The 24,085-nt window shown below is 50.6% G+C and overlaps 1 protein-coding gene across 5 annotated transcripts in view; it reads left to right on the forward strand.

Moving 5' to 3' along the window:
• Positions 1-24,085, forward strand: part of LOC122363855 (PH and SEC7 domain-containing protein-like) — a 56,660-nt gene that overhangs the window by 894 nt on the left and 31,681 nt on the right. For all 5 annotated transcript variants that reach the window (XR_006253432.1, XM_043333648.1, XM_043333649.1 and 2 more), the window contains exons 2-4: positions 12,401-12,467; positions 15,771-15,824; positions 16,193-17,222. Coding sequence is in view for 4 of the 5 variants with exons in the window: in XM_043333648.1 (XP_043189583.1) it covers positions 12,401-12,467; positions 15,771-15,824; positions 16,193-17,222 (1,151 nt within the window). In the remaining variant the exon portion in view is untranslated. The remainder of the gene's footprint in view (positions 1-12,400; positions 12,468-15,770; positions 15,825-16,192; positions 17,223-24,085) is intronic.

Raw genomic sequence — 24,085 nt, forward strand, 5'->3', positions numbered from 1 at the left:
TGGTTATGAAGTTTCATTCTAGCGACACCAGATGATGACATATGCAAGCGAACACGCGGACAGTCCCGAGGTAATATTGTTGACATTTGGTGTCGGGGCGATCGACCGCGTGGAACGTCAGTGATTTTACCGAACTACTGTTGTAAACTCAGTTTCAGTGGTTTAAAATCATTCAGCTGTATTTTATCAGCCCTGAAAGACATATTTTATTTGGATGCTAGCTGTTTAGCGTTGTTTTATAAGCAGTGTCATGAGCGTGGTTTTTGTCTTCGGCGTTTCTAAGCATGATCGGTTGGGGGAATTTCTCTGATATAGGTCGCTCTGTGTGGCTTATTTATAATTTTTATGCTGATTTCGATCATACGTCGTGCCCATCCTACCAGGCCTTTTGCCACTTACACTCATTAAGAAAGGAAAAAACTAGATTTTCATTGGGACTAGGTGTTTTGAGGGTGTAACATATTCAGCGTTCCCATTTTTGGATACTTCTTGTGCTCGTCAACTCTCGGTGATTAGCAGACAGGTGCTTGACATGTCTCCACCCTCGGCGCGGACGGTGGATATAGGTATGGAAGACCTTGTTGAACATCGCTGAGCGTTGTGGATTACGTAATCCTGCAGAGGGGGGCGTGCCCGCTGCGAGATCGACGGGAATAAAAGCGCAGAAGACCGGGCGAAACATGCAACGGTCTTGCCGGAAAGGTCATCTGATGATTGTTGCGTTAACAATAATTTGCGGCGTTGGACGTGATGCTTGTTAATGAAAAGAGCCCCTGAAAGGCGTCGGTGAAATCGTTCCCAATTTTGGGTACGCCGTTCCCATAATAAGGAACGCTTGCAGCGCCAGTGTACGACAGCGTTCCCAAATTTGGGCTCGCGGCCCGGGTGATGGACTGCTTTAGAAATAGGGGAACGATTTGAAACTACGATGGGCCTTACAATATCAAACTCTTTCCCAACAATATTGAGACAACTATCAGGCGGTTCACGATCGTTTTATATTTTTTGGACGTCATTTAACAGTTCTTTTTCTTGTTTTAAATAATGCCTACATGGCGTTCCCATATTTGGGTTTATCGTTCCCAAACATGGGAACGAAAATGCGTTCCCGAAAATGGGTACGCTTGACCATAGTTCCGCCTACTGAACTGTTACGTGTACTAGGATTTGATCTGTCGAATGTAATGAAACTACTATGGGTGTCAAGTTATACTGAGTTGCATGCGCTTGATCCCTCCCCACTCCACACCAGTTTGGCTTTTTGAGCTGTAACAGTGGGCTCAGGTCAATGTCACCATTAGGGTTGCAGCAAATTGATGGTGCTTTGGCAGTTTAAGGGACATCTCACAGTCCAAAGATATAGGGGAAGGTGGGGTAAGACGGCCCAGCGGGGCAAGACGGACCACCAGCCCTCCCAGCTGAACCGCTGCTGGTATCTACTGCTTTATGCACTCACTATGTTTGTTTTCCTTCGTAACAACGGCCACCTTGAGCACCTTGGGCGCAAAATGACCTTAGCAGTCGGCGCGCCCTAAAGCCCCAATCAACAAACAACAAACGGCCACCTTGAGCTCATGCTGCTAGGATGCATAGCTTTTGAGTTATTGAGAAAAATGTTGTTTTTCGTCAAAATCTAATATAAGAGGTCTAAGGGTGATTCAATTACGGCGCCTTTCTTGCATGATTAGTTTCTATTTTGCACTTAACTGTGAAGAACAAAGTTATAAACTTAGTCATAGTCACACTTTAGGAAAGGCAAGGTTTTGCAATGTTGGGCTATTTGACATAAACGTCATGATAATGACAGAATTTAGATTTGGGGTAAGACGGACCACTGTGGTCCATCTTACCCTGTGGTGGTCCATTGTACCCTGCATATGGAAAGTTCTTTTCCAAAACATTGACACAAGTTTAAGTATGCTAATTTTTCAGGAATGAGTCTTTGTTGCATGTGAGCCATGCATGCAAGTGCTCAGTTAGCATGCATTCATGCCAAACGACAATCAACACACATGTTCCCAGCTTTTAGCTGCACTTCCATCACACATGAGTAAAGAATAAAGGCTCATTTTGTTATTTTACCATTCTGGTTACTTTTTCTTACAAGAGTACAGAGCAGAAGTGTAACACACATGAACGGATAGCAGGCACTGCTGGGTGGTCCGTCTTACCCCACGTTTTTTCTTGTCTGAGTTTTTGACATGTCCCTCTTTAAGAGCATCCACCACCTAGATGTCTTTAATTTGAAATTCAGTCTTTACACATATCAACAGAGGAAGGATTGGGCATTCCGAAGACTATAAATAATATGAATTATGAGAGCAGTGTAGCAAGATATGCGGCCTCAAACCTTAGCTGGTCCGTCTTACCCCACCTTCCCCTAAGATGGCAAGTGCTAGCTCCATGTGACATTTGTGGGGTGTGGCCGTGGGAGGTCACTGTGTGTGTCTCATGACCTAGGATGTCTCATGACCTAGGATGTAATGGATGTATGTTCTATGTTAACATTTCAGTCTTGAGCATCGTTCTTAACTTTAATTTCAACCTGGCTTAAAGGTAGTGTGCCAGCTTTCCTGGACCGTATGGAGTTAATGGCCCAGATAAGGAGAACCGGATTTTTAGAACTTATCCATACCTTCAAAACTCATGGAAACGTCTTAAATTCTTCAAATTTTGAGTACCCCAGTGCGAAATTTGCCCCGACGGGTTGTCGGTCGTACCCCAACCACATTTCACACCACTATGAACAATACATGCACACACTGAAATCGCTATTACCGATAGGCTCATCCAATCAAGTTTCGATAAACCCGTTCATCATCATCTCCTGCGGTTTCGAACACGCCTGTTAGGTGGTGCGGTAGACCGCGCCCAAAGCCAGGGCCCCGGTAACGTGAGGTAGCCGAGTCGGGGCAGCGTGCGCTGACCCAAGCCGGGGCCGCGCGTCCTCCCGGTGTCATGTGATAGCCCGGGGCTGCCCGCGGGGATGCGGTAGACCGCGCCCAGAGCCGCGGCCCCGGCTTGGGTCAGCGCACGCTGCCCCGACTCAGCTACCTCACGTTACCGGGGCCCTGGCTTTGGGCGCGGCTTCTGCTCATACTTTGTGGTGCGGTGGTGGTGCGTCGGGCCGCGCGCTCTGACTTCGGCCAAGAGAAATGCGTCAGCTGATCATTGTCATTTCTGCCACTTTCATGTGGTGAGATGGGGTCATAACTTTAGAGACGGCTGTTTCATATCAATTATTTTACAGAAAATAATATTTCAAACCATAAATTAATGTTCGACAGCCAAATTAAAGAAATAATACCAATACAGGCTTACAGTTTAAGTTCGACATTGTGTTGTCTACGATTAGACAGCTGATAACTCATTTCCGTACGTCGTAACTCTATAATGACCTTTGCTTATTGTTACATGTGCGCCGCATTCGCGATTGTTGCCGACGCCTGTTTGCAGGTGAGCCCACTACAGTTGTTATACATATCGAAAAACCGATAAACTTTTAGGCGAAAAAAGCACTATTCCAGGCCCATTTTTGATTTTTTTTTTTGCGATATTAGGTAAAAACAGAAGCTTCTAATCCTAGGAAAAATAAAATGGGAAATCTTTTAAAGGTGGCACACTACCTTTAATCTTTTCTGGAATTAAGAATGTGTTCTGAATGATCTAAACAACACTAACAGGCTAACAGCCATGATAAACTGATGCAATCAACAACCTCACGATCCCTACCTACAACCGTGCCATCCTTGTTGTGAATAGGGCCATGCCATCCTTGTTATGAATAGGTACAATCAGCAACTCTGCTGATGAGCTTTGCTGCTGCACAGACTGGTGCACAGCACAGACTGCTGCAGCACAGACTGGGGCACAGCACAGATGGGGGCACAGTCAGGGGTGGAGATCTGTCAAAATTTCAGGGGGGGGGGGTCCAGGCCGGGCAGATGGAGGCGGGCTGGATGCAGTACCATTGACTTACATAGCAGTAATTCGTTTTCAGGGGGTCCTGACCCCCCCCCCCCGACCCCCCCCCCCCCCGAGATCACCTCTGGGCACAGTACAGACTGCTGCAGCATAGACTGGGACACAGTACAGGCTGCTGCAGGCTGCAGCACAGACTGGGCCACAATATAGACTGCTGCAGCACAGACTGGGGCACAGGACCTGTTAAATTCGAAATCAGCTAAAAAAACTAGCCTAGACTCATGTAAAACTCGAAATTGGGAATTCAGGTCGTCATAGGTCATTGACATGACCTAGAGATTGCATTCCCGGGATCCCGGGATCTCGGCGGGATTTTAATCCCGATCCCGATCCCGAAATTCCGCCAATCCCGGGATCCCGAGAAATCAGTTTTTCACCATAAAAAGAATGCAGCCGCTGCACGAGTCTTGTTTATACTGTTCATGGTGCTGCGTGACATTTAGCAGAGAAACTATTTAGCTGGCCGTCCGTATTGGCCGTCCACAATCGACCGTGTTGGTAGCTCCCGGGTATCACCCACAGCGGATAAGCCGCTTAAAGGCGTACGAAAAAGGGTCCCGAACGCCAACAATTGCAGCATCAGTGCTGCAACATCTTTATCAGGATCACGGATCGTTCAGCGATTCTGACTTGTCCATTCGTGGCCGGAACAAAAGAGGTCATCAAGACAGTATTGGAGCTCGTGTCGCAGAAATATGTCACAGATGTCACGCAAGTGACGGCAGAGCTCACTGATACAGACGTTGAAGACGGTAGAGTGGAGCTCTCCCAGTCAGTGACTCTGCCCTCAAAGCGACTTTCGAGCAAAGTCTGAGAGACATTAGTGATGAAAGCGGAACCGGAAGGAGGTGAAGTGACCAAGCGACGTCTTGAAAATATTGTGAAATAGGGAGCTGCCAAATTTGGTGTACACTGGTTGCGAGTTTTAAGATAGACAGACCTACCAGCAATGGCTTAAAACTGTCGCGCTAACTACGAGTAGCGTAGACGAAGAGTGAGTGAGGCGTGGATGTGCTGGAACCCGTCTTAATGACGAGATAGTAAACGCACTGGTCGACGCACAGTTTTAAAAAGGCCAATTGGGATTAAATGCTAATGCTAATCAAATCGAAACGTTTTCTTCGCAAATTCAATCGTTTTTAATGCAAATGACATAGTCTAAGGATGGCTTTTGGTTGCCTCTTTGTTTGTGGTAAGCTAAAAGACGCAAAATATGTCGGTAGGAAATCATTCTTACGACCTTTAGTGACAAGGCCGGGATCCCGAAATAAAAACTTTCGGGGTCCCGGGATTGGCAAAACGTTCCGGGATTGCAATTTCTAGTAGAGAACCTGACCTTCAGGTGACCCTGAAACCCATCATAATGCATGGGACCAACATCATTTCACATGTTTTACTGTATGCCTGGCCTATTCAAATACATTAGCCAGAGGGGTGTGGTCAGGGGGGTGACACCGTAATACTGTGCCATAGGCCGATGTTGTAGCCAGCTGATGAGCAGGAATGACGTCATCGGCCCATGATAGCCCTGACCAATATGATCCAACCCATTGCGACTTAAAGGGACCCTCCCACCTTTACATTAGATTTGAGTTGAGATAGCCAAAATGGGGTCCCTGGCTCACAATTACCGGTTTCGGCACTCACAACATCGAGAAATGCCTTAAATCAGAAATATTGAATTTCAACATTGCAGCATTTTGATTCAGAGGGGTAGTGCATAGGAATACCCCTCTGAATGTGTGACGTCAGCGCAGATATCTAACGATTTTTAAATGTTTGACTAAAACGTTTTGTAGCACGAGGTGGTATATGCTGCTTTGCGCGCAACAAGTGCCGCACTTTCAGCTGCCAAACTCTTGCTTCCAAATAAAATCGCTAGGAACAGCGGATATCCCCAAAAGTAAACAAAAGTAAAACTCTAATATCTTGAAAACCGGTGAATATTTTTCGGTGAAATTTGGTAGATATTCGTTTTCGCTCTTTCTGAACCGAGCGACATCACTTTCATGCCAATTCACAAACTTATTTGAAGGTGGGAGGGTCCCTTTAAGGTGACCTCTGTGACTTGGCCTGGCCCATCGTGACCCTGGGTGACCTCTGTGACCTGACCTGACCCAGGGTGACCTGAGGTGACCTAAAGTGACCTTTGGTGACCTAAAGGACATGACGCCACTAAAACGTCATTTTTTCAAAAAAAAAATCCGACGGATTTCGCTCAAATTTTCAGGAAACGTTTTAAATTGTTGTATGATAAGGTACTGAAAGTTTGACATCGCTGGCGTAACGCGTTTAGAAGTTATTGGCGTAGAACGGGAGGGAGGGGGCCCCAGCGGGGCGCGGGTTAAACCTTTAAAACCACAGAAAGACTGCAAACCCGTGGATGATGTGTGCCGACATACGCCGAATCGCGATTCCGGCCAAACATGGTCGCGAGAAATAGGTCGCAGGTTAAAAATGATTTGGGTCAGATTCATGAAATTTTCTAGGTAGGTGTAAAATTAATTAACTTAAGGTTGGTGAAAGTTTTATCGCGATCGGCCGCTTTTTACGACAGTTATTCGCGAAAAACCAAGGGGGAGGGTTCCGTCGACCCCTCCCCCCCTATATAGTGCGAGGATTACCCACGCCCTGCTGGTGGTCTGATTTTCTGTGTCGTGCTGGGGGGGGGGGGGGGGGTGGGAGCGGGGGATGAGTTTTCACGCCCTTTGTCAAACTCGTATCTTGGGCGATGTAGCAACACGCGGTAAGCGGCATTCGAGGGAGCGTAAAAAATAATGAAGAAAATACACCAATAAAACGCCTCTTGGAGCGACAAACGAGCGAGCGAGGGGGTGAGCCTGGCAGGTGCGGAATTGTGAGGGGTACTTCTAACTGACTTGTGCACGGCACCCTGCTAATCGGTCTCCAAATTTGCCAAATTTGAGCGCAATCGGCCCTGCCGTTCTCAAGATCTGGAAGCGACACTCTGCACTTGCGCACGTGCAAACTGGGTCCCAACTGACATGTGCACGGCACCCTACTATACCTACTAACCGGGCCCTAGCCGTGTACCAAATTTGAGCGCAATCGCTTCAGCCGTCTTTGAAATCTGGAACCGACCCCTGCACGTGCTCACGTGCCAGTGTGTCCAAAATTGTAGTGTTGCGGGGAAATTCACCCATAGTGAAAAGTATAATGACATCCTAAAAATGTAAATAAAAATATCCACACGGCAGTCACGACTAATAATAACCTCGAACCCAAACGTCTAGGAGTAAGGGCAACACAAACCTCGCAAACTCTCACAACACGCTAAGACAATCATTCGAATAACCAAAATGTTCAAATATATGACCCGACTTAAAAACCTCATTTGACATCCCGAAAATCAGAATGTCCAACGTTTTATCAGTATTTAATGTTTCTACATCATTTTCTCGTGACATAAATAAAAACAGTGCTTAAAAAGGGTCGAAGTCAAGTTTTATAAAAATAACGACATCTTTTTCGGTCTTTTTTTCTACATCCTCCCCCTAACGTAAAATGAATTTAGCCACACTGTCACGTGCAGCAGCACCCCAACCGTGACATATGAAAATGCATTTCCTGGTGGCTGGTGGGTACCTACCCACTTGCCAAGTTTCAGCGCAATCGGCCCTGTAATTACCGAGATGTTGTAATTGTTGCATAACTGTTACCTCTTCATTTTGCACGTGACACGTGCCTCAGGGGTCACCCACATACATCGTTAATAGTTCAATACTTGGTAAAACAAATGGAACTACCCCATTAGAATTACCGCAAGTAAATCAGTCAAGTGCTTGTGGAGATATAAGCTAAAAGCGTTACCACGGCCGGCCGGCCGGTCGACAGGCCGTCCGGCCGCTAATACTAACAAATGTCTGCGCTATTCTACCTAACACTTCGCTCGCTCTGCTCGCTACGTAGTTTTTCCTTTTTAGGTCAGGTCAAAGGCTAGGTCGCCAGAGGACATCAAAGTTTGATTTTTTGTAAGGTGTTTGCGTTGCGTATTTTCTTTCTCTTCCCGGTCTGATGCGTTTGATCTGATTGTGTCCGATGTCTGTGTATTTGTTTTGCTTGTGTCCGTTGTGATTTGTGTGTGTTTCTGTTCCTATTATATCTATGATTTTTGCTGGGCGACGAGTCACCCTGGGTTTTATCTGGCAACATCTTTTCCCTTATCCGATCAATCAAATTCCAAGTAATCTACTCGATCTGATACCAATCCAACTAGTCCTTATGAATTATGTCTATTCTAGTCTAGACTTTACGCCTACAGGGTGTTTCACTAAAAGTGTCAAAAAGTAAATGCTTATTAAAGATATATAAAATACGCAAAGCACGTGGTTGCGCACGTGGCTTTGTTGCAAATTTTTGGACATTTATGCTTTGGCCACTTAACCCTCGCACGACCAGGCCATTTCTCATAACACGAACGACCAGGGGGGGGGGGGGTTGTTACGACCCCCCCCCCCTGGCGTTTCGAAACGGAAGGTCGTAGAGCTTAGCGGAAAAAACCAACGGATTGCTCTCAACGAGATCTCGCGATTGGTGGTATATTTTTTGGTCCTAGGTCAACATTTGACCTACTTTTGACCGGTCAAATGTCAAATTTTCGGAAAAATAGATTTTTTTTTCAACTTTCGGCGGCGATTGCGGCAAAACGGTAGGAGATATCGACTTGAAATCTTCACTATCGTGTTCCTTGATCAATTCTCTATCGTTTGGTATGTATTTCGTTTCCCTAGCTCTAAAAATGGCGCGTTGGGAGCGCCGGAAGTCGGCAAGGTCACAGTCGGCGGCAGAAATTCGAAAAATAAAAAATTAAATTTTTGAAATCTGATTGTATTTTTGGATTTGGGAGGTCCATTTGCTCCCTATAGAAGCTAATATTGCTGCATATTCCCATTGAGGTGACAAGAATTAGCAAAATAGTGGTTCGGGCGCTTTTCAAAAATAGTACCGGACGCTGTTCCTCTTGTGACGTCATAGCTCCGTGACCTGACCTGACCCGGTCAAATTTCTTATACCATATGATAGCCAATACTTGCCCCAACATGCATGGGAAGTTTCATCACGATCCATCAACCGATGTCCGTACCACCGGCAGGAAACCTCGGGCGTTGGCACTCAGTTTGTGAAAATCCGGCCGGAGGCTGTACCTCTTATGACGTCATAACTCCGTGACCTGACATGACCCGATCAATTTTTTTTCGGCAAAAGATGCGCAAAGGTTGCCCCAGAGGGTATTGAAAATTTCAGCCCGCTACGACAAGCCGTTTAGCGTGCACTTCGAAAAAACCTCAGGGGGGGGGGGTTGATACAACCCCCCCCCTAGGCGTTCTAGGGTTAAGATATATTTTACACTCATACGGAGCGAGGGCAGGAGGCCAAAGTTACTAGTCGTTTTTTTTCCTTATACAGAACAAGAACAGGTTATTTACACCGCAACAGGAGCGGTGGATTACACTTACAACCAGCTATCAGAAACATTGAAACCGTACGCCGACTTTTCAGGAAACGTTTCACTCTCTCACCTCGCTACGACCCAGATTATAAAAGTTTCAAAGGGCTTCTTGAGAGGTTTAAAAGGGTTCCTTTGATGCCGGTTCCAGTCCAAAAAAAGGCGGGTCGCCCCCACTTCTCGGCGGAAATAGTTGAAAATGTCAGGGTCTTTTTTAGGGCCTTTTAAGATAACAAGAAGCTTATTTCAACATCAGAAATAGCCAAGCCCCCAATTTATCAGAAACAACCACCGTAACGGCTGTAGCCACCAAGAACTGGCTGGACCAGAAGTTCCGTTCCCGGGCCGAATAATCAGCTGCCTCACCGCCCGCCCCTGGCCAGCGCGAGGCCCCGATCTGTCACCGCTAGCCTTCTGGTTTTGGTCAGTAGCTCTCGCAGAGCTGAGGAAGACTTAAGTCGCATCACTTTTGGAGCTGAAGAGCACAATGCAAGGCTTTGCCGACAGTCTGGACGCTGAAGATGAAAACGGGCTGTGAGGCACCTCCGGACACGTGCCGAAACGGTGCATCAAAAGAAGCGGCGGATATGTGGAATAGGTTTGAGTGACGGTGATATCATTTTTATATATTCAAATGTCCAACAATCGCGGATGGAATGATGTGTAAATGTCCATAGAAAACATTGTTATTATGTGCATTAGGGCCTTTTACTTTTTGACACTTTTAGTGAAACACCCTGTAGTCAGCTGTCTTTTACGTTACGCTTGGGGTATTTTATCCCTTCTCGCTCTTTTTAACTAGCTTTTAGGCTTTTAATAAGCCTTTTATCTCGTCGGTTTTCTTGTGACACACTTGTTTTACTTGTTGAAAGTTAGGGGCGCAAAATGACCTTGTAGTCGGCGCGCCCTTAAGCCTCAATAAACAAACAAACAATTTTGTTTGCTGTAGGGGAAGTTGGGGGAACGCCGAATACCTACTTTTTTTTCTGACGCCCGTAGCACGCAAGGTAGACAACCTAAGCTATTCTTGTTGGCGTCATTCGAGAGGCCAGTCTTTTGCCTTTCAAACATACCAGGCGCATTTGATGAATTCGCATACCGTTAAGCGCACAAACTAAAAATATCAAAAAAGTGACTTTTTCGGCGTTGCCCCGGACTGCGGGGAAAGCCGAAAATGGGAGAAATGATCTACGGGGAATGCCGACATTGATGTTTTGCCACTTTATTTCAAACTTTATCCAGAATTTATCAAAGCTGACACGCGTTTTAAGAGCTTGAGGACGCTTGGTGCACACTGGAAGTTATAATTGTGTGATATAATAAGAAAATGCCAGGTAAATAATTCCTTATAGGTAACAGGCCGTTGTGTCGGTTGAAAGTGTAATTTGTGTGACTAAAAATTCGCGTTGCTATTCTACAGCAGTAAAGTCCACGTAGCGTGCTTTAAAGGTAGACTGCCACCTTTTTTTCCACAAAACGGTTTTCACTAGAGCTGAGCCACCTATGTCCCAGACTGAAGTCGGTTTTCCGAAATTCGAACCCGTTTGCGAGAAATCGGAGACCAAAGTTCAGTTTGATGCCATTTTTTTTAGTCCAAGAAAACCGACATCTCTACTGTTTATCGATAACTTTGAAACATGAATTTTCTTATCTTTTGGTAAATATATGCCAAAACTTTGATTGTTTCGAGATCAGAGAAGAATTTTGGAGTGTCAAAATAAAAGTTAAACTTATATATTCAGTACCTAGTTCATTTTTTCCAAAAAAGTGTGGGAAATGGGGTTTAACATGGGCCAGACCCATTCCAAATGAGCCATGATTTTTTTAATGTTTTACGAACTTAAACGCAAAATAAATTAAACATGGCCAATTTTTCATGAAATCATATACTAGTAAATCATAAAATACCTTACTTTTTCAAATAAAATGTAATAATCTTATGACCTTGAAGTCTAGTGATGTGTAAACATTGTCGCTAGACATTAACCGATTGATAATTGTATGAAAATCGACAATTTTTTTCGCGATTCACGTGATGATACTTTGTCAGGTGAATTCTAAAATTTTGTTTTGTCCAGGGAATAAATCATAGGCCGATCTGAGAAAACTTTTTGAAGGTGGCAGTCTTCCTTTAACGTGCGTAATTGCACGTTTTCGGCATTACCCCAGCCAGCCATACTTTCATTTGCAGGCCCATAACTTTTCAACGTGCCTTATAAATTTCAAATAGGCAGCACACTTATGCAAAGACATGCTGAAGATTACTTGACCGAATTGGCCAGACAAACGGTAGCATAATGAGTAAGAAATGCAGCTTCAAAGGCGCATGTAGTACAAGGAACGCGTACCTTGAAAACGCTCTTGGCGCCCTCACAGCCGAAGTATTCCGAATGACGACTCGTAACAAACATGCGATAATTGTAGTCACTTAAGCTTCAGAGCATCACTGACATGGGCATCCATGTCTTACGGTTTTCGAAATATCTCGAATTTCGGCTTTGCCCCAACTCCGGCATTGCCCCAACTTCCCCTACTTTTGTCCGGTGCTTATGTGTTTGTTCCGACTGTGTCTGGTGTTAATTTGTTCTGAATATCCCTGTTGTTTGTGTGTTCGCTCTTATTGCACACGCTGTGATTTTTGTTTGTTCCGGTTTCGATAGTATCCGTGATTGGTGTTTGCTTCAGCTGGAGGCGGGCGATGTCATATCCGTTATTTGTGCTTGTTTCAGTTAGAGGCGGGCGATGTCATATCCGTTATTTGTGTTTGTTTCAGTTAGAGGCGGGCGATGTCATATCCGTTATTTGTGTTTGTTTCAGTTAGAGGCGGGCGATGTCATATCCGTGATTTGTGTTTGCTTCAGCTGGAGGCGGGCGATCTCATATCCGTGATTTGTGTCTGTTTCAGCTGGAGGCGGGCGATCTCATATCCGTGATTTGTGTCTGTTTCAGCTGGAGGCGGGCGATGTGATTCTGGAGGTGAATGACCAGGAGGTCAGTGACCTCACCACCAAAGAAGGTGAGAGACCGGCGACACATTACAAAGAAAAAAATCAGTCCGAACCTCTTGAATGGATGGGGTCACAAGCGTATGGACTATGGACCCCGCTAAGCAGAACTTGTGGCCTTGGCCCTGTCCTCTACCCTCCGATTGCGCAATCTCTGGTCTATGGTATAATTTAGAATACGAAGTTAAACGTAGGCACATAGTCCCGCGCGCGGTCCGTCCCCTCACTGACCTGGCTGACCTGGCTCCCTCACGCCTGGCTACGGCCTGCCACCAACTGCAACCATACCCGTCAAGAGGCTCATAAACATCGAGCGCCTTTCGCGCCTCGAACCCTGACTGTTATAACCGGGACGCGTGCTCTCACCACGCGGAGTCCAACGCTCTACCGACTGAGCCACGGGACCCGCTCAGTTCCATTTGTTATTTTCTTCTTCCCATCAAGTTTTTGACTGGGTGGATGCAGTATAATCATATTGAACAGCAGTGGTCGGCTCGGCAGGTCCTCCGGAGTCCGGGGTGGCGACCCCCCTCCTTTTGGGCGCCAGGAATGGCCACCCCCGGCCCCACTTACCTCGGGGGGGGGGGGGGACACCCCATTGCTGACACAACGACGGTCATTGAAATTCCATAGCTCTAGCTTTAGCTAGCCATAGCTCTTGTCTCTGCTTGTCTCTGCTTTTCTCTATTTCAAAGTTAGAAATTGACAAGTTCCACATTGTTACGGAGCGAGCGAAGCGAGCGTAGTCTTTCCTTAGATTAACGGAAATTTCTGAGTATGAGCGGCCGGCCGGCCGGCCGTGCGGACGCTTTTGCGAGGCTTATATCTCAGCAACCACTTGACCGATTTACATGCGGTAATTTTTGTAGGGTAGCTTCATTCCTTCTACCAAGTATTGGACTATTCCCGATGCATGTGGGTGACCCCTTATGCACGTGCCACGTGCAAAACGAAGAGGTGTCAGTTTTGTAATTGTTGCAATATCTCGGTAACTACTTGGCCGATTGCGCTGAAAGTTGGCATGTAGGTAGGCACCCACTAGGCACTGCATATTCATGTGCCAGAGTTGGGGTGCTGCTGCACGTGCGCACGTGCAGGGGTCGTTTCCAGATCTCGAGAACGGCTGGACCGATTGCGCTCAAATTTGGTACACAGTTAGGGACCGGTTAGTAGGGTGCCGTGCACAAGTCAGTTGGGACCCATTTTGCACGTGCGCACGTGCAGGGTGTCGCTCCCAGATCTCGAGAACGGCTGGGCCGATTGTGCTCAAATTTGGCACATCGCTAGAGACCGGTTAGTAGGGTGCCGTGCACAAGTCAGCTGTCAGCTGGAGGTACCCCCTCGAAATTTCGCACGTGCAAGGCTCACCCTCTCGCTCGCTCCGTTAGTCGCCCCAAAAGGCGTTATACTGGTGCATACTATGCAACTATGCATGCGCTATGCATATTATTACGGAGCGAGCGAAGCGAGCGGAGTCTTTCCTTAGATTAACAGAAATTTCTGAGTATGAGCGGCCGGCCGGCCGGCCGTGCGGACGCTTTTATGAGGCTTATATCTCAGCAACCACTTGACCGATTTACACGCGGTAAATTTTGTAGGGTAGCTTCATTCATTCTACCAAGTATTGGACTATTCCCGATGCATGTGGGTGACCCCTTATGCACGTGCCACGTGCAAAACGAAGAGGTGTCAGTTTTGTAATTGTTGCAATATCTCGGTAACTACTTGGCCGATTGCGCTGAAAGTTGGCATGTAGGTAGGCACCCACAAGGCACTGCATATCCATGTGCCAGAGTTGGGGTGCTGCTGCACGTGCGCACGTGCAGGGCTCGTTTCCAGATCTCGAGAACGGCTCGACCGATTGCGCTCAACTTTGGTACACGGTTAGGGACCAGTTAGTAGGGTGCCGTGCACAAGTCAGTTGGGACCCATTTTGCACGTGCGCACGTGCAGGGTGCCGCTTCCAGATCTCGAGAACGGCTGGGCCGATTGTGCTCAAATTTGGCACATCGCTAGAGATCGGTTAGTAAGGCGCCGTTCACAAGTCAGTTGGAGGTACCCCCTCGAAATTTCGCACGTGCAAGGCCCACCCTCTCGCTCGCTCCGTTAGTCGCCCCAAAAGGCGTTATACTGGTGCATACTATGCATGCTAAGTATGTGTAGTTACAAACATAAAGTAAGCAGTTCTCAATGGTGATGACTAAGTGTAGGTATGTTCCAGACTGCCGAGTTGACCGCTCACTGTCTGTGACTCAGTGTACGTTCCAGACTGCCGAGCTGACCGCTATCTGTGACTAAGTGTACCTTCGTTCCAGACTGCCGAGCTGACCGCTCACTGTGACTCAGTGTACGTTCCAGACTGCCGAGCTGACCGCTCTCTGTGACTCAGTGTACGTTCCAGACTGCCGAGCTGACCGCTCACTGTGACTAAGTGTACCTTCGTTCCAGACTGTCGAGCTGACCGCTCACTGTGACTCAGTGTACGTTCCAGACTGCCGAGCTGACCGCTCTCTGTGACTCAGTGTACGTTCCAGACTGCCGAGCTGACCGCTCACTGTGACTCAGTGTACGTTCCGGACTGCCGAGCTGACCGCTCACTGTGACTCAGTGTACGTTCCAGACTGCGGAGCTGACCGCTCACTGTGACTAAGTGTACGTTCCAGACTGCCGAGCTGACCGCTCACTGTGACTCAGTGTACGTTCCGGACTGCCGAGCTGACCGCTCACTTTGACTCAGTGTACGTTCCAGACTGCCGAGCTGACCGCTCACTGTGACTAAGTGTGCCTTCGTTCCAGACTGTCGAGCTGACCGCTCTCTGTGACTCAGTGTACGTTCCAGACTGCCGAGCTGACCGCTCACTGTGACTCAGTGTACGTTCCGGACTGCCGAGCTGACCGCTCACTGTGACTCAGTGTACGTTCCGGACTGCCGAGCTGACCGCTCACTTTGACTAAGCGTACCTTCGTTCCAGACTGTCGAGCTGACCGCTCACTGTGACTCAGTGTTCGTTCCAGACTGCCGAGCTGACCGCTCTCTGTGACTCAGTGTACGTTCCAGACTGCCGAGCTGACCGCTCACTGTGACTCAGTGTACGTTCCAGACTGCCGAGCTGACCGCTCTCTGTGACTAAGTGTACCTTCGTTCCAGACTGTCGAGCTGACCGCTCACTGTGACTCAGTGTACGTTCCAGACTGCCGAGCTGACCGCTCTCTGTGACTCAGTGTACGTTCCAGACTGCCGAGCTGACCGCTCACTGTGACTCAGTGTACGTTCCGGACTGCCGAGCTGACCGCTCTCTGTGCGTTTGTTTCAGTGCTGAAATGTCTGCGGCTCTCGGAGCAGTCGGTCTCGCTCAAACTGCGGAAAGGTGAGTTTGAGTTGGGCCGAGTACCACTTCTCACAGCGCGGCGGGGCGATTATCACACACTCTCAGGGGCAATTACCACTCACTAACAGCGACGATTACCACTCACAGTCCGGGCGTTTACCACTCACCTGCGAGAGCGATACCATTCACGGGGGCGATTTCCAATCACAGTGAGGCCAATACCAGCCACTCTAATGGGGCAATTACCACTCGCAGACGGGGGCGATTACCACTAACTCAGTCGGTTGGTTACCACTCGGGCGATTACCAGTCACAGAGTGGGGGGGGGGGATTAGTGGTAACCACCCACTCACGGGCATGTCGCCGTGTGACGTCATATGTGTGTGTGTGTGTGTGTGTGCCGGCAGATGACGCGGTCCGGCAGCGGGTCCGCCAGTACCTGCAGTCGCCGCAGACCCTGGAGCAGCTGCGGCCGGCCATCACCCAGCGCGACCTGGCGCACGTCCGAGAGGTGGTGGCCATGAAGGGCTCGTCGCGCCGCGCGCCGGCCGCCGTGCCGCGCGTGCCGCTGGTACACAGCCCGCCCAAGGGGCGCGCCAAGCCGCTGCCGCCGCCGTCCGAGGCGCGCCGCCAGACGGACGGCGCGGCGCACACCAACGGGCACGGCGGCGCGCCGCCGGCGCCGGCCGACGGACGGCCGCGCTTCGAGGCGTTCACCATGACCGGCGAGCTGATGCTGAATCTGTCGCGTCTGCCGGCCGACGAGCTGCCGCCGCCGGGCCCGCCGCCGGCCGCCGGCGGCGGCTCGGCGCCCACCAGTCCGCCAGCGGCTCCGTCCGGCGGCGGCGGCGGCCTGTTCCGCGGCTCCCGCTCCGAGGACCGGCTCCTGTCTCCGCCGGCGGAGGCGGACTCCGCAGCGGAGCGGGCCGGATCCGTGGACCCACTGCCCGACACCGACACGGCGCGGGGCAACGGACCGAGTCCGGCACAGCGAATACTCGAACAGGACAACGACCGGGGGGACGAACAGGGCAACGGCCGGGGGAGCGACCGGGGTAACGACCTGGGGAGCGACCAGGGTAACGACCGGGGGAGCGACCAGGGTAACGACCTGGGTAACGACCAGGGTAACGCACAGAGCAGCGGCCGCAGTGGGACGGCGAGCGGCCGGAGCGGCGAGCGGACAGACGCCACCGACACCGGCCGGCCGTGTGGTGAGAGCCGGCTGAACGGAGAGAGTACCGAGCAGAGCGGAGCACACGACGCCGGCCCCGGCAGTCCCGACTCGGACGACGGCTCCGACTCGGAGAGCCAGCGCAGCCTGCCGCCGCCCTGCCCCAGGGCCGTGGATGGGCCGTCGGCCGGCCGGCTCGCCAAGCGGCTCTACATGCTGGAGGGCTTCCGGCGCTCCGACGTCTCCAGGCACCTCGGCAAAAAGTCAGTACCGCCGCCGGCATGCAGCGGTGCGCGCAGGGGCTTTGGAGGGAGGGGGCACATCGAGGAGCAGTGAGCCGCAGAGGGGGCTGGGGTGTCCGCCTCACTTGATGGACCTGTTGACCTGTCATCTGCCGTCCATCCCGCAGCGTAGCGCAGTGGTCGTGTGGGTGGCTCCGCTCCCCTCCCGCTATCCGCCGTCCGCCGTCCTCCGTCCGCCGGTGGCTGATTCGATTTTCCGCTGACTCACACGGGGGACTGAGTGCGGCCTGCGGACCCCGCCACTGACTCATGGACCCCGGCGGGCAGGGAGCGCCGCCGCGGTGTGTGTCATTACGTCACGGCAGGACTGCTAGGCGCCGGTGTGTCTCCCTCTGTCCGGGGGAGGGGAGGGTGTGTCTCCCTCAGTCCGGGGGAGGGCCGCGGTGTGTCTCCCTCTGTACGGGGGAGGGCCGCGGTGTGTCTCCCTCAGTCCGGGGGAGGGCCGCGGTGTTTCTCCCTCAGTCCGGGGGAGGGGAGGGTCTCCTTCAGTCCGGTGGAGGGGAGGGGAGGAGAGGACTGCGGTGTGTCTCCCTCAGTCCGGTGGAGGGGAGGGCCGTGGTGTGTCTCCCTCAGTCCGGTGGAGGGGAGGGCCGTGGTGTGTCTCCCTCAGTCCGGGGGAGGGGAGGGGAGGACTGCGGTGTGTCTCCCTCAGTCCGGTGGAGGGGAGGGCCGTGGTGTGTCTCCCTCTGTCCAGGGGAGGGGAGGGCCGCGGTGAGTCTCCCTCTGTCCGGTGGAGAGGAGGGGAGGGCCGCGGTGTGTCTCCCTCAGTCCATGGGGAGGGGAGGGGAGGGCCGCGGTGAGTCTCCCTCAGTCCGGGGGAGGGCCGCGGTGAGTCTCCCTCAGTCCGGGGGAGGGGAGGGGAGGGTGTGTCTCTCTCTGTCCAGGGGCGGGGGAGGGGAGGGCCGCGGTGTGTCTCCCTCCGTCCGGGGGAGGGGAGGGTGTGTCTCCCTCTGTCCGGGGGAGGGGAGGGGAGGGCCGCGGTGTGTCTCCCTCCGTCCGGGGGAGGGGAGGGTGTGTCTCCCTCAGTCCGGGGGAGGGCCGCGGTGTGTCTCCCTCAGTCCGGGGGAGGGCCGCGGTGAGTCTCCCTCCGTCCGACGCCGCCGCACCACTTATTGTATCTCTGAATGTGTGCGTGACAATGCCTACCTCCATGTATCGCTAAACGTACAGACTGAACTCATACTGACGCCGTCCTCGTGCTGCGGTCACTTGTCATCATAGGGTTGTAACAGTGTGTGTTCTCCCTCTGTCCTCAGTAACAGTGATGGGTTGTAACAGTGTGTGCTCTACCTCTGTCCTCAGTAACAGTGAGGACTTGTAACAGTGTGTGTTCTCCCTCTGTCCTCAGTAACAGCGACGGGTTGGAGCAGTGTGTGTTCTCCCTCTGTCCTCAGTAACAGTGAGGACTTGTAACAGTGTGTGTTCTCCCCCTATCCTCAGTCACAGTGTGTGTTCTCCCTCTGTCCTCAGTAACAGTGACGGGTGGTAACAGTGTGTGTTCTCCCTCTGTCCTCAGTAACAGTGAGGACTTGTAACAGTGTGTGTTCTCCCTCTGTCCTCAGTAACAGTGAAGACTTGTAACAGTGTGTGCTCTCCCTCTGTCCTCAGTAACAGTGACGGGTTGGAACAGTGTGTGTTCTCCCTCTGTCCTCAGTAACAGTGACGGGTTGTAACAGTGTGTGTTCTCCCTCTGTCCTCAGTAACAGTGACGGGTTGTAACAGTGTGTGTTCTCCCTCTGTCCTCAGTAACAGTGACGGGTTGTAACAGTGTGTGTTCTCCCTCTGTCCTCAGTAACAGCGACGGGTTGGAACAGTGTGTGTTTTCCCTCTGTCCTCAGTAACAGTGAGGACTTGTAACAGTGTGTGTTCTCCCCCTATCCTCAGTCACAGTGTGTGTTCTCCCTCGGTCCTCAGTAACAGTGACGGGTGGTAACAGTGTGTGTTCTCCCTCTGTCCTCAGTAACAGTGAGGACTTGTAACTGTGTGTGTTCTCCCTCTGACCTCAGTAACAGTGATGGGTTGTAACAGTGTGTGTTCTCCCTCTGTCCTCAGTAACAGTGACGGGTTGTAACAGTGCGTGTTCTTCCTCTGTCCTCAGTAACAGTGACGGGTTGTAACAGTGTGTGTTCTCCCTCTGTCCTCAGTAACAGTGACGGGTTGTAACAGTGTGTGTTCTCCCGCTGTCCTCAGTAACAGCGACGGGTTGGAACAGTGTGTGTTCTCCCTCTGTCCTCAGTAACAGTGAGGACTTGTAACAGTGTGTGTTCTCCCTCTGTCCTCAGTAACAGTGACGGGTTGTAACAGTGTGTGTTCTCCCTCTGTCCTCAGTAACAGTGACGGGTCGGAACAGTGTGTGTTCTCCCTCTGTCCTCAGTAACAGCGACGGATTGTAACAGTGTGTGTTCTCCCTCTGTCCTCAGTAACAGTGACGGGTTGTAACAGTGTGTGTTCTCCCTCTGTCCTCAGTAACAGTGACGGGTTGTAACAGTGTGTGTTCTCCCTCTGTCCTCAGTAACAGCGACGGGTTGGAGCAGTGTGTGTTCTCCCTCTGTCCTCAGTAACAGTGAGGACTTGTAACAGTGTGTGCTCTCCCTCTGTCCTCAGTAACAGTGACGGGTTGTAACAGTGTGTGTTCTCCCTCTGTCCTCAGTAACAGTGACGGGTGGTAACAGTGTGTGTTCTCCCTCTGTCCTCAGTAACAGTGACGGGTGGTAACAGTGTGTGTTCTCCCTCTGTCCTCAGTAACAGTGAGGACTTGTAACAGTGTGTGTTCTCCCCCTATCCTCAGTCACAGTGTGTGTTCTCCCTCTGTCCTCAGTAACAGTGACGGGTGGTAACAGTGTGTGTTCTCCCTCTGTCCTCAGTAACAGTGAGGACTTGTAAAAGTGTGTGTTCTCCCTCTGTCCTCAGTAACAGTGAGGACTTGTAACAGTGTGTGCTCTCCCTCTGTCCTCAGTAACAGTGACGGGTTGGAACAGTGTGTTCTCCCTCTGTCCTCAGTAACAGTGACGGGTTGGAACAGTGTGTGTTCTCCCTCTGTCCTCAGTAACAGTGACGGGTTGGAACTGTGTGTGTTCTCCCTCTGACCTCAGTAACAGTGATGGGTTGTAACAGTGTGTGTTTTCCCTCTGTCCTCAGTAACAGCGACGGGTTGGAACAGTGTGTGTACTCCCTCTGTCGTCAGTAACAGTGACGGGTTGTAACAGTGTGTGTTCTCCCTCTGTCCTCAGTAACAGTGACGGGTTGTAACAGTGTGTGTTCTCCCTCTGTCCTCAGTAACAGTGATGGGTGGTAACAGTGTGTGTTCTCCCTCTGTCCTCAGTAACAGTGACGGGTGGTAACAGTGTGTGTTCTCCGTCTGTCCTCAGTAACAGTGAGGACTTGTAACAGTGTGTGTTCTCCCTCTATCCTCAGTCACAGTGTGTGTTCTCCCTCTGTCCTCAGTAACAGTGACGGGTTGTAACAGTGTGTGTTCTCCCTCTGCCCTCAGTAACAGTGACGGGTTGTAACAGTGTGTGTTCTCCCTCTGTCCTCAGTAGCAGTGATGGGTTGTTACAGTGTGTGTTCTCCCTCTGTCCTCAGTAACAGTGACGGGTGGTAACAGTGTGTGTTCTCCCTCTGTCCTCAGTAACAGCGACGGGTTGGAACAGTGTGTGTACTCCCTCTCTCCTCAGTAACAGTGACGGGTTGTAACAGTGTGTGTTCTCCCTCTCTCCTCAGTAACAGTGACGGGTTGTAACAGTGTGTGTTCTCCCTCTGTCCTCAGTAACAGTGACGGGTGGTAACAGTGTGTGTTCTCCCTCTGTCCTCAGTAACAGTGACGGGTGGTAACAGTGTGTGTTCTCCCTCTGTCCTCAGTAACAGTGAGGACTTGTAACAGTGTGTGTTCTCCCTCTATCCTCAGTCACAGTGTGTGTTCTCCCTCTGTCCTCAGTAACAGTGACGGGTTGTAACAGTGTGTGTTCTCCCTCTGTCCTCAGTAACAGTGACGGGTTATAACAGTGTGTGTTCTCCCTCTGTCCTCTGTAGCAGTGACGGGTTGTTACAGTGTGTGTTCTCCCTCTGTCCTCAGTAACAGTGACGGGTGGTAACAGTGTGTGTTCTCCCTCTGTCCTCAGTAACAGCGATGGGTTGGAACAGTGTGTGTACTCCCTCTGTCCTCAGTAACAGTGACGGGTTGTAACAGTGTGTGTTCTCCCTCTGTCCATAGTAACAGTGGCGGGTTGTAACAGTGTGTGTTCTCCATCTGTCCTCAGTAACAGTGACGGGTTGTTACAGTGTGTGTTCTCCCTCTGTCCTCAGTAACAGTGACGGGTTGTAACAGTGTGTGTTCTTCCTCTGTCCTCAGTAACAGTGAGGACTTGTAACAGTGTGTGTTCTCCCTCTATCCTCAGTCACAGTGTGTGTTCTCCCTCTGTCCTCAGTAACAGTGACGGGTGGTGACAGTGTGTGTTCTCCCTCTGTCCTCAGTAACAGTGAGGACTTGTAACAGTGTATGTTCTCCCTCTGTCCTCAGTAACAGTGAGGACTTGTAACAGTGTGTGTTCTCCCTCTGTCCATAGTAACAGTGGCGGGTTGTAACAGTGTGTGTTCTTCCTCTGTCCTCAGTAACAGTGACGGTTGGTAACAGTGTGTGCTCTCCCTCTGTCCTCAGTAACAGTGACGGGTTGGAACAGTGTGTGTTCTCCCTCTGTCCTCAGTAACAGTGACGGGTTGGAACAGTGTGTGTTCTCCCTCTGTCCTCAGTAACAGTGACGGGTTGGAACTGTGTGTGTTCTCCCTCTGACCTCAGTAACAGTGACGGGTTGTAACAGTGTGTGTTTTCCCTCTGTCCTCAGTAACAGCGACGGGTTGTAACAGTGTGTGTTCTCCCTCTGTCCTCAGTAACAGTCTGTGTTCTCCCTCTGTCCTCAATAACAGTGACGGGTTGTAACAGTGCGTGTTCTTCCTCTGTCCTCAGTAACAGTGACGGGTTGTAACAGTGTGTGTTCTCCCTCTGTCCTCAGTAACAGTGACGGGTTGTAACAGTGTGTGTTGTCCCTCTTTCCTCAGTAACAGTGACGGGTGGTAACAGTGTGTGTTCTCCCTCTGTCCTCAGTAACAATGAGGACTTGCAACAGTGTGTGTTCTCCCTCTATCCTCAGTCACAGTGTGTGTTCTCCCTCTGTCCTCAGTAACAGTGACGGGTTGTAACAGTGTGTGTTCTCCCTCTGTCCTCAGTAAGAGTGACGGGTGGTAACAGTGTGTGTTCTCCCTCTGTCCTCAGTAACAGTGACGGGTGGTAACAGTGTGTTCTCCCTCTGTCCTCAGTAACAGTGAGGACTTGTAACAGTGTGTGTTCTCCCTCTATCCTCAGTCACAGTGTGTGTTCTCCCTCTGTCCTCAGTAATAGTGACGGGTGGTAACAGTGTGTGTTCTCCCTCTGTCCTCAGTAACAGTGAGGACTTGTAACAGTGTGTGTGTTTTCCCTCTGTCCTCAGCAACAGTGAGGACTTGTAACAGTGTGTGCTCTCCCTCTGTCCTCAGTAACAGTGACGGGTTGGAACAGTGTGTGTTCTCCCTCTGTCCATAGTAACAGTGACGGGTTGGAACAGTGTGTGTTCTCCCTCTGACCTCAGTAACAGTGACGGGTTGGAACAGTGTGTGTTCTCCCTCTGTCCTCAGTAACAGCGACGGGTTGGAGCAGTGTGTGTTCTCCCTCTGTCCTCAGTAACAGTGAGGACTTGTAACAGTGTGTGTTCTCCCTCTATCCTCAGTCACAGTGTGTGTTCTCCCTCTGTCCTCAGTAACAGTGACGGGTTGGAACTGTGTGTGTTCTCCCTCTCACCTCAGTAACAGTGACGGGTTGTAACAGTGTGTGTTTTCCCTCTGTCCTCAGTAACAGCGACGGGTTGGAACAGTGTGTGTACTCCCTCTGTCCTCAGTAACAGTGACGGGTTGTAACAGTGTGTGTTCTCCCTCTGTCCATAGTAACAGTGACGGGTTGTAACAGTGTGTGTTCTCCCTCTGTCCTCAGTAACAGTGACGGGTGGTAACAGTGTGTGTTCTCCCTCTGTCCTCAGTAACAGTGAGGACTTGTAACAGTGTGTGTTCTCCCTCTATCCTCAGTCACAGTGTGTGTTCTCCCTCTGTCCTCAGTAACAGTGACGGGTTGTAACAGTGTGTGTTCTCCCTCTGCCCTCAGTAACAGTGACGGGTGGTAACAGTGTGTGTTCTCCCTCTGTCCTCAGTAACAGTGACGGGTTGTAACAGTGTGTGTTCTCCCTCTGTCCTCAGTAACAGTGACGGGTTGGACCAGTGTGTGTTCTTCCTCTGTCCTCAGTAACAGTGAGGACTGTAACAGTGTGTGCTCTCCATCTGTCCTCAGTAACAATGACGGGTTGGAACAGTGTGTGTTCTCCCTCTGTCCTCAGTAACAGTGCCGGGTTGTAACAGTGTGTGTTCTCTCTCTGTCCTCAGTAACAGTGACGGGTTGTAACAGTGTGTGTTCTCCCTCTGTCCTCAGTAACAGCGACGGGTTGGAACAGTGTGTGTTCTTCCTCTGTCCTCAGTAACAGTGAGGACTTGTAACAGTGTGTGTTCTCCCTCTGTCCTCAGTAGCAGTGACGGGTTATTACAGTGTGTGTTCTCCCTCTGTCCTCAGTAACAGTGACGGGTGGTAACAGTGTGTGTTCTCCCTCTGTCCTCAGTAACAATGAGGACTTGCAACAGTGTGTGTTCTCCCTCTATCCTCAGTCACAGTGTGTGTTCTCCCTCTGTCCTCAGTAACAGTGACGGGTTGTAACAGTGTGTGTTCTCCCTCTGTTCTCAGTAAGAGTGACGGG

This window comes from Amphibalanus amphitrite, unplaced genomic scaffold (assembly GCF_019059575.1).
Source record: "Amphibalanus amphitrite isolate SeventyFive unplaced genomic scaffold, NRLGWU_Aamphi_draft 000643F_arrow, whole genome shotgun sequence".
In the NCBI taxonomy this organism is placed as follows: Eukaryota; Metazoa; Arthropoda; class Thecostraca; order Balanomorpha; family Balanidae; genus Amphibalanus; species Amphibalanus amphitrite.